Source organism: Monopterus albus, unplaced genomic scaffold, assembly GCF_001952655.1.
Source record: "Monopterus albus unplaced genomic scaffold, M_albus_1.0 scaffold27.1, whole genome shotgun sequence".
Lineage (NCBI taxonomy): Eukaryota > Metazoa > Chordata > Actinopteri > Synbranchiformes > Synbranchidae > Monopterus > Monopterus albus.
Window position 1 is genome coordinate 1,634,928 of NW_018127907.1, and position 10,882 is coordinate 1,645,809.

General features: G+C 39.5%; 1 protein-coding gene across 1 annotated transcript in view; it reads right to left on the reverse strand.

The window, feature by feature from the left end:
- Positions 1-10,882, reverse strand: part of gabra2b (gamma-aminobutyric acid type A receptor subunit alpha2b) — a 34,951-nt gene that overhangs the window by 16,143 nt on the left and 7,926 nt on the right. Inside the window, exons 4-7 of the mRNA XM_020595440.1 lie at positions 8,317-8,384; positions 5,688-5,908; positions 4,783-4,865; positions 3,082-3,225 (exon numbers count right to left, since the gene is read on the reverse strand). Of these exons, the coding sequence (XP_020451096.1) occupies positions 3,082-3,225; positions 4,783-4,865; positions 5,688-5,908; positions 8,317-8,384 (516 nt within the window). The remainder of the gene's footprint in view (positions 1-3,081; positions 3,226-4,782; positions 4,866-5,687; positions 5,909-8,316; positions 8,385-10,882) is intronic.

The following is a 10,882-nucleotide window of genomic DNA, read 5'->3' on the forward strand; positions in this document are numbered from 1 at the left end:
GAAAGAGACGGGTCGGTCACCCTAAGACCACGTGGAGACGATCCTGTGAAGAGGAAATGAAGAAGTGCAACCTGTTGTGGGGTGAAGTGAAAAAGGCTGCCCAGAATAGACTGCGTTGGAGAGCTGTTGTTGAGGCCCTTTGTTCCACGGGGAATCCAAGGAGATAAGAAGAAGAAGACTCCATGGCCTTCACCAGTGATTTGCTTATTGCTATGCTATAATCTCTGGTCTATGTGTGTCAGATTACATGTCACTCCCACCACGTGAAAGAAAACTGTTGCCAACCTTCTGTCATCTCTCTCAAAGAAGCCTCCTGGCCTCACAGTGTCTCGGTATGTAAATCATAACTCAAGGACCATTTATTTACCTCAATTTACAACCAGCTTTTGATTTGTCACAGCATTTCTCCTTACTGTCTCCTTCCTAGATAGCAAGGTCCCTCTCTATAGACTCGTGTATGCACATTCAAAATCTGGCATCGTTTCTTGGCATTTGTGTTTATGTGTTTGCATGAAATGTGTTAGCTCTATTTTTAGTCCTCATTATGTCTTTTTTAAATAATAGAACTTATTTTTCTATGCATTTGTGTTTTTTGTTTTCTGTATTCACTTTGCGAATTGCAATATGCTTGTTAGAAGTGTTAGAAAATTAATACATCTAATTTATTGATCTAGGTGTATTTACTGTATATTTTTGCACAGGTGACGACAGGTTTCAACTCAACACACATTGCCACATTTCTCAGTACTTTAAAAACACACATAAACATTTTCTATTCACACAATTATACAATTTGAAGAATAAACAGGAAGACCTAGGAACTGACAGTTTGCTAACGCCCACACCTCCTAGTTACTGTTGCTGGTTGCTACACCTGTCAAGTTTTGTGTTACAGCACAATGATAACAGTGACAGATTTAGCATTTAAAATTCATAGCAATTAGTAAACAATGGGTCTTTCTTTGATTCACACACAAAAACAGACTTCTTCTAGCTGACGACCGCAGTTTTTGACAACTTTCAGCAGAATTAGATAGATAATAAAGCTAAGGTTCGCTTAATATTAATGTTAGAGTTGCCTGAAAACACTGTCTCTAGCTAATGTTTTTACATTCCCAACTCATTTCCAAACTTGGGCAAGCAGAACCAATGTTAGGTTTATGCTTTACTGTTTGTATTTTTGATCAGTACTTTTCACTTTTTAACATATTAATCATTTTAGCCATTTTTAAGTGAGCATACTGTAAAGTAGTCTCAGAAAGAAAGAAGCTTTGACTGAGGTTGCTGTAACCTTCCCCAAAACCTGCTGAGGTTAGCCTAAACTACAAACTTGTTATTATCTAGGACCAGCTTCCAGACAGTGGGGAAATACTAAACAGAGGATGTGCTGTCTTGAACAGGGATTTATTTATTTTACATGTAACCTGTAAACCCACAAAGTAATGTAGATTTAATGCTCTTCGGCCTTGGAAGTAACACTGCATATTGATGCTAAGCTAATCAGCTGGGTATGCAAATTTTTACTGTTGCATTTTTGGATTTTGAAAGGCAAAAGAGAACTCCAAACTCTTTAAACATAGTGTTATTCTTACTAGACACACATGCAGTGTTTCAACATGTGGCGAAATCCAAAGCCCGACAGACCCACCACACCGTCTTTTACTGTAGTTACAAGCTTTTATCTGGGCAACCTGGGTTCTGGGTTCAGCATTCAATCAATTAAAATGTTTTCAAACTTTGTATCTCTGGGTTTTTGCTTTATGGCTGTTTAAAAGCTTTAGACCTGAGCAGAGTGATCCTGTCTGCTAATGAGCTTCACCAGCTGATGTCTCTTGCAGGTTCATTTGAGTGAAATTCCCCATTTTCAGTGCACACCAATTTATTATTTTGGGCCCAGATTAAAGATTTTCTTTGCCACTTCATGCAGTATGGCACTTTTGTGAGAACTCATTTGTCATCATGTGTCTATGGGTTGGAACATACAGTAAGACACTTAAATCACTGAAGAACACTGCAGCAGCTCCTTTCTCCTGGAGCTCTACTGTTTGTGTCTCTGACAGCTACAACAGACAGATGTGCTCCCTTATGTTTAATTCTGCTTCAGCATCTCTCATCTGTTTTTACTGACATCTGAAGAAACTACACTGTATTTGAATCTCTGCCCATCTTTGGTTTATAAAGTGGAAAAGCTGTTGAAGCAGCAGCCGCTCACCTGTCATGCTGCTTTTGGGTCTCCAGGCCATGCTATATACAGGTTAACAAAATGCAGAACAAAGTAGGGAACTGAAGATGCACAAATGCCAAATTCCCATTTTGTTGAACCTTTGTCATGCTGATGAAGCCAGAACAAACATTTCTCAGCATGTTTCAAGCCAAATAAACTGAGTAACAAAAAGACAAAACCTAGGAAGCATTTCAACGCAAGCTATTGCCACCTCCTGCAACATGTGGGCAGTGGACAAATTCAACATCCACACAAACAAGCAAAAAAATCTTCAATCTAGAGATGATAGAGATATTTATATTCCCGAATCAACCAAATTAAGCTGGTAGAAACTGTAAAGCACATTGATGCTGTTGCAGTTTTCAAATTGGAGTTGTGTGTACGCCAGTTGTTTTTACCAAAGGGTATATTTTGGCTATGTGGCTGGAGCCAATCCCAGCTGAAATTGGGTGGGAGGTGAGGTACACCCTGGACAAGTCACCAGTCTATCAATGGGCTGACACTTAAAGACAAACAACCACACACCCACACTCACTCCTATGGGCAATTTAGAGTCACGAGTCAACCTAAGCTGCATGCCTTTCGACTGTGGGAGAAAGCCGGAGTACCCGGAAAGAATCCATACAGGCACAGGGAGAGCATGCAAACTCAGCACAGAAAGGCCAGGGCTCAAACCTAGAACCTTCTTGCTGTGAGGTGACAGCACTAATCACTGCTCCACCATGCAGTCCCTTTTAGGCTTCTTATTGCTGAGGAATTTTTTAAGTTGGAATAATCAGTGGAGAGGATGGGGGTCAGTAAGAGACAGAGGAGTCGTGAGGTGGAATTAATTCCCTATAAACTTCCATAAAACATACCTGTACTTGACCTGATAGTTTCTTGTCCGACCGTTTGTCCAAGCAGGTCGTATTGATTCAAACGGGAGCTTTCTCCTTCCACTACCACAGATTCAGAGGCATTTCGAGTCCAAGAATAAGTCACTTCTGTGATTGTGTAGGCATCTAAAAAAGAGAGAAGATGATAAACCCAAAGGATAAATCTGGGGTAGCTGCAACTATCAGTGACCTAGGAGCAGAGACACACTAAGCCAACGCAAAAAAACTAGTAGTGACAAAGGTCAAGCTCTGCGTCACCTCACATCTGCTTTGTCTGTGCCAGTCAGGTTGAAAAAGTGACACTTAAACACACGGCACAAATGACAGCCAACAGCCGACTGGCACAAATGTTCTGCACCTGCGTGACAGAAATAACTCCCCGACCAGCAGGCGGCGGCATCTGTATTCACCATTCAGAAAGGGAAAGAAGAGCTGGAATGTGGAAGTATAACCTATAAAACACCTCTAGTTCAAAACAGCTGCTCTTTAAAGCCGCTGATAATCGACAATATGTCTGATAAGAAGTTGCAAATGACACTGTCATTCACTGCCCTCTGTGTTTTGGTTGTGGAAGAAGAAAGAAGGTTGTGGAGGCAAAAAACAGGGACAAAACACACTAAATGGGTGAAATCATGGATATCTCAGCGTCAGGCTGACTGGGCTTTCCTGAACCTTTCTCTGATTTGCTAAGCTCAACAGCCAATCAGAGTGATCCCTCTCTCACCAACGAGGCCCAATGGGCTGACGCATATTCAAAATGTCGAATCAGCTGAAAAGCCACTGACAAGAGGCTGACTAGTGCCGACGGTGCAGGACACACCAGGAGGACGAGCCCCTAACAGCCCAACGATTGCCGGCAGCCAACCGTCAACTTGGTGTGTCTCTGCTCTAAAGGAAAAGCCTCCACTACATTGTGTTTGACACAGGAAAAAACATTAAGGACTGAAAAAAACTGTGGTTAAAGAAGTAAACTCTGAAATGCTAACAAGCAATCTGTGCACATTTGCCCCTTTGAGTCACAGCATACACTGCGTATGAAGTTTGAACACTTGTTTGCTAATATAAAAATGTCTCATGAAACACAAAAATAGATCTTTTCCCACCATATTCAGCTATTGAAATATTCTGCTAATCCTGCTATGCTGCAGATTGTTGCAACAGGGCAGTATTAATGAGAAATCTGTAGGTCACCACATAATTTATTAAAAGTAAACGGGCCATTTAATTAGTGTATGTCACAACATTTCAGACTTGCCTGCACATACACTGATCCTTTAATACTTAATAATCCCATATTCTTAAACCAATATGTTAAAAGCATCTTAAAGCAAAAAAATATGTTCATCCAAATGTAAAGAAGCCATGGCAATAATACTGTGATTCAAAGAGATTTAAATTGACAAAATAAAAATATTTGGATGAGTTTAGAGTCCTTTCCCCCATAGTTCCCAGTGACATCTCGACTCAGTCTTTTAGCTGTCAGTTATTTGCTATCTGTTTAACTGCTGATGCAAATGTTGTTAAAATGTGTAGGGTCGCTGCCAGAAAATGGAGCCATGCATTCCAGCTTCACTCAGTTCTTAAGTGGCTGTCTAGCCAAAGAACCAGTGAGGAGGAAAGAAAAAAAATGTAAACAGCATTTTACTCAAAGTTCCCTTAGGCGCTATCATCAGAGTTACTCACAGCTGCCAAATTTTAGTGGACAGGAATGAAAGTCCATGGGGAAATCCTCCAGATGCATTGGGCACTCTGCATGCACAGTTAACCTGCATCCAATTCACAGAAAATTAAGGAGACTTTGCAAATGCATGAAAAGTAAACAGCACAGATTAGGCACGATCTTAAAAAAATAAATCAATAAATAAATAAATAACTCAGAAGCCTCATGCACTATTCAAGACACTTCCCATCTGTAATGCCTTGAAATAAAATAAAACAAAAACATAACTATAACCAGCACTGCAAAGTACACAACGTACTGCAGAGACCAGAATACAGTAGTGTGTGTCTACGACGATACTATAGGTGGGCTGTGTAGTAATAAACTACATTGCATTGTGTGTACTAATTAAAACATTCAACCACTGTAAAAATAACTTGCAGTATATTATATTTCAAACTGATGATCTTGAAATGCATGTTGACAAAAGGATGCTACACTGTATAAAACCAGCTGTACGAAGAATCCATTTGAACAAATGCGATTCTGTGTCTTTCTATAAGGCTATGACATGCTTTTAGCAAGGTACAGTAAAAGTCTGCTGTCCAAGTCTGTCCATTTAAGGGAACAGTCTCACAATTTAGGAAATATGGTTCTTGGGTTTATTGTTGAACTGAGAAGACAGATGCCACTCTCATCATGTCTGTATAATAAACAGGCAGCTACAGCCAGCAGCTAGTTACCTCAGCTTAGTTCAAGGACTGGAAACAGGTAGAAACAAAGAGCGGCTCTGTCCAGAGGTCACTACCAGCATCTCTAAAGCTCACAAATTAACACTTTATATCTTGTTTGTCTAGTTTATACAAAAACATAAATACAACTTTTATTATGACTCTTTCTTCAGACATACTTCTGTGACTTGAATTACCTCATGGTATATAGCAGTGTCCCATCATCTTTGATCCTCAACAGTTTATTGGGCATGGTCATGTTATGAGCCACGGACTTCTTCCCATTGTGGAAGAAGGTGTCTGGAGTCCAGATTTTACTCGCCATCAGGTTGTTGAGGGGCAAAATGTTCATTGGCCCATGAAATTTCAACCTCTCATCCCGCCAGCTTTGGCGGAAAAAAACATCGATGGTGTACTCCTGTGGGCAGAGGAGCAAAATAAATCAAACTGTAGAGCTAAACAGCTTTTGATACTATTACTTACAAATCTCTTTTTATGTTTCAGCTTCCCCGTGTATCAGATGAGTCCCATTCCTCCTGAGAAAATGTCAAACAAAACACAGGCCACTTTCCACTGGTGTGTTTTAAGGGAGCCTACAGCTCTTCACGGCTGACTTCACCTAACACTTTAAAACTTGCTTTCGGCTTTTGGCTTCCTCTATTTGTCAAAGCTCCATGAAGGTGAGGCCTGCGCTGTCCGTTTTCCTCACAGCTCTCTGAGCTGGTGTTTTCCTAAGCTGGCTCTGAGGCCAAGACAGCCCCTTGACCTACAATGGCTCTGTTGTCAAAAGAAACCACACAAGAAAGGGTTTAGGGTGGAAAGCACTGCACTGTGACATGTGTGTACATGTGAGGATGTGTGTGTTTGTGTGATTCACACACAGCAACACTGAGCATGAGAAGGCAAGAGATGAATTCCTCCAGAGTTTCTTCTTGTCACGGTTGAAAAACCTTTGACATTTAGATCTTGTGACGCTAAAACTGTCCACTGAAACCAAGATGGATACAATTCTTTTAGGGTATAGCAGCCCTTATAGTAAAGTACTCGATCATCGAGTCATGTGATCTGAGAACAGGGTAACATTAAATGTGATAAGGCAGGAAGTACAAGCAGTTATCTGATCAGGCAAACTGTAAACCAACCAACTGGAAAGCCAATTAATCAAACCCATGTTATTTTAAGTCACCTAAAATGTCAGTAATAATCCCTAATTGCACAAGAAAGTAAAAGAAAAGTGTGGCAATTCAAAGTTGGTGTGTAAAGTATTTTATGACCTCTTTATAAAGATGGTTGTGTTCAGAAAGAACAGATGGATTGTGGGCTGACTGCCACAGAAATAACAGGGACATCATAAAGTACTGAGACTAGCACATTTCTAGTCATTTACTGATAATAAAAAGATATAAAATGTCACGTGTCATCTGACCTGCTTGCGCCACATCTGACTTCTTTTAAATGAGATCCTAGTTGAGATCTTAGACCTTAATTACCTTGATGAGTTCAATGTTATTATTAGAATCAGGAATATAAAAATAAGGTGTGAACCATATACTCAGGCACAGTGTGTGCACAACGTTGGCGGTTTGAGTTCGGCTGCCGACCTTTGTCACAGGTCGTCACCTCTGTTTCTTCTCTGTGATCCACTTAAAACTGATAAGAAATAAAGGCAAAACGTTATATGAAATTAAGACCAGTGTTTTAGGGCATAAAGCTTTTTGGCCTTTGGTTTCAAATATACTGTACCTCTGTTGTCTTTGTTTGACAAAGCTCTTGAAGCTAAATACAATGGTTTCTTCTTTCCATTTTCATCTTCTACTAATTATTTTTCTTCCATATTTAATCTTCAGCTGTCAGCGGGCATCCTGTAAATGCTATAAATCCTATAAAGTGGACACCGCAGCAATCAGATGAATTACTCTACAGTATCTGAATCAATAAGTCATCCAAAGGACAATATTTCATTGTCCTCCCTCATCTGCCTGGGTGAGACTATAACCTGAAATACCTGTTTCCTACCATATTTTACTTATGAATAATTAACAGCATTATAAATTTCCAAACCTCAGTGTACACTGGGACTATTTAATCCCGCTCATGTCAGAGTTCTGAAGCATTTCTGCGTTATAAGGTGTAACTAACTCAGAAATGACCACTGCCAGTTAAACTGAAGAAGATGATGCCCTCCTATCTGCTGTCTGTCTGGTTGGTTGCAAGATAACTTTAAAAGGAGACATGAGGAATAATTTGGCTGAAAGTTAGTGGATCACCCTCAGGCCATTTATAGTGTATTGCTCTGGGCCTGTTCCACATACTGTATGAGTGGTGGTTTATGATCAACTGAGTCCCATCTGGTTTACACATCTTTCTGAGGGCACTGCAAAGAACTTGAAATCATAACTGTGAAATCAATACATCAGTCACTAAGAAGATGCATCTTTGACAAGAGAAGTCACACTGATGATATGATATGAAGGTAGGCACATGTTTCAGAACAATAAACAGCAAAGCCCAGGATAAACAAAGGACCGACTTGAATAAAGAGAAGACTCTCGCTGAAAACTGTCAGATGAATAGGCATCATGCTGTACTGAGGATTACTGTGTGTGTGTGTAGAGAAAGAAATGAAGATGACGTAATAACAAAAGGAGGAGAAGCTATGATGAAACTAAAAATAAAGCAAAAGAAGCATCTTTTCTTTCCTAAAGCATGAACAGGGAGTACACAGCTGTCCTCTGGAGCGGTGGTGTTCTCTGAGTGTTTATACAACAACAAAAACATGGGTGAACAATTAAACACTAAGAATAGATGTCCAATATCTGCTCTCACCATGTCTGTGTCTGAAACTGGTCCAAAGCTGGTGACGTAGATGTTTGTCTTCACCTCTGTTACCCTGTCTGGATAAGAGAATAATTAGAGGCATCAATTTACCAAATAAAAAAAAAGGAGAAGTCAAAGTGCAGCAAAATGAAGAGAGTTAATCAGTTTTAAAAGCAATGAGTTTAAAGTAATAATCCTTAACATTAACAATATTTTATTAGCATGGTATTAAAGTACTACATAAAATAAGTGTCTAACCGATGAAACACATGGTGCCTTTTATTTTTTTTTATTGTGAAGCAGCCAGCATAAAAGTTTATCAGGTGTTTGTACAAAAGAAGAGACTTTTAAAATTTGTTAAACCTGAGCCTTCTACTGCTGGACAGTGCTGCTGACAGTTGCGCCTCTGTTGTATTTCTGATATAGTAACTTCTCAAAGAGTGTCTGCCTCAGTTAAACCTCAGTAACCACAAGTGTCATTAAATCAACTAGGACTGAAGTCTTAAAGATCGTAACTTAGATATCAAACTGAAGGACAAATTCAATTTTGTTTGCAAATTCAACAGAACTTACACAGTAAATGTGAGTCACCATATCATATAATGAATATGCACCCAGATTTTGTATATTCAAACATGCAATTTTAAGTTAACAGACCTTCCAGTGCTACTAGATGAAGGTCAGATTTAACTGTTATTGATCATCCTCTTAAATCAAACTTATTTATGGGCAACTCTTGTAAGATTATTTTAAATGGGTTTTTAAAAAAAAAAGCTGTGACAGTTAGGAAGAGCCTCATGTACTTCCTGTTCAGGTCTGTGTGCTTTCTCTACATTCATTCTCTTCCAGCAATGACTCAAGTCTCTCATGCTCGGTCAGTTCAAAAAGCTCTCACACTTTGCTCTACACAGCAGACAGCATTTCACACGCAATCCACAGAGATCATTACTCCTGAACAAAGTGCTCTCATGCATGACAAGGTGAGCTGCCATCCATGTACCTCTGACGAGACATATTGAGGACATGCCTTCTTATTTATAAGGTATTATTATAATCAAGAGCAAGTGGTGATCCATTTAGAAAGACATGTGGAGAGGGGTGCAGCTATTTAAGAAAACCAGACTGTTGTATGAGAATCAGGCTGACTTACATTTACAAGGTTTTCACTGCAGCCTACAATAGTTGGATTTATTTAAAGAGAAAGGTCGATTGTGGATGGTGCACATGAAAGAGCAACCCAGTAACAACCATGTTTGACCATAAACGCAGTCATGCTTGTTCTTCAGACCCAGATGATTCCACAATGCAATTTAAAAAGCAATGCAAAATTGTTGGCCGCTGTTAAGAATTGAAACTACCATCATGCATTGTGAAGACAGAGGAAAAAACCGCATTTACAGGACTGCCAGATAAAAGGGTGCCCCGAGTAATGTCTGAATTTTGCCATCTAACATAATAACTTTGGATACAAGCAGCTTTTCTTAGCACTTTTCTCTTGGTGCATTACAGAAAGCACACTAGAAAAATAAGAAGCCTCTATCTCTGTTTTTACTGCAGTAGTACTTCAGTCTGATCATGATGCTTTGTGGTTTGTTTTGTCCAACCACAGAGCACTTTTAAAATGTTCTTTTTTGCACACTAGATTACTGATCATTATTTAGCCTTTATTAGTCAGCCAGTTGCAGTGAAGCAGACAAGAGAGAGAGAGAGAGACCTGTGACAGACCTGGGAGCAGTTGAACTGCTGATGTCACAAACCCCAAAGGCGTGCATGGGGTACTGTGCCATAACCGCTCACCTCTAGGGTGCCTTTTTTTTTGCATTTATGAGAATTATTGTTTTCTGTAAATGTGTGTGTCATCACATTAGTCATTACTTGATTTTTTCTTTGATGTTACTGTAATTTCAGGTTTTCTTCTGTATATTCTGCACATTGTATTGAGAATGGACCCTTTTACTTATTTATTGTTATGTTGCTGAATATGGTTTGTTCTTGTTTGGGATTTGTTGACATTCCCCAGATAATTATGTTTTATTCCAGGGCCTATTTTGTTCTTTCCCCTAATTCCTTGCTTGGTCCTATGAATTGGTTGTTGCTCTGTGTAAGTATACATTAGATTTACATGTACAATATACATATGCAGGCGTGTTGGCTTTTGTTATATAAATTGCCTGATGAAGGCTTCTTGACCCACACGTAGTGCTGACAATGTGTAGGTGATGATTCTTGTTATATCACAACCCTGTATCAACCCTCTCCCCAACTGACTGAGGTCTGTGGAAACCAAACTCCACCACCAACAGCTCCAGTTCATTTGCATTGCATGAGTGAAGCAACTTCACAGGAAAAACACACAATATTTGTACAAATGTGGCATCCTCACAGTAGCAAACCTGGAAGCACACAGCCCTCGGGGAAAATACTTGTTTACTTTTTTAAAATATCTGCAGTACATGTAAAGCCTGAGGACGTTAGGGCATTTATTTATACAAGGACAATGCTGTACCTAAAATTGATTAATTCAGTAAGAACGGTCATAAACATGTGCTTTTCATCTCATCTGAATCATTTGGAA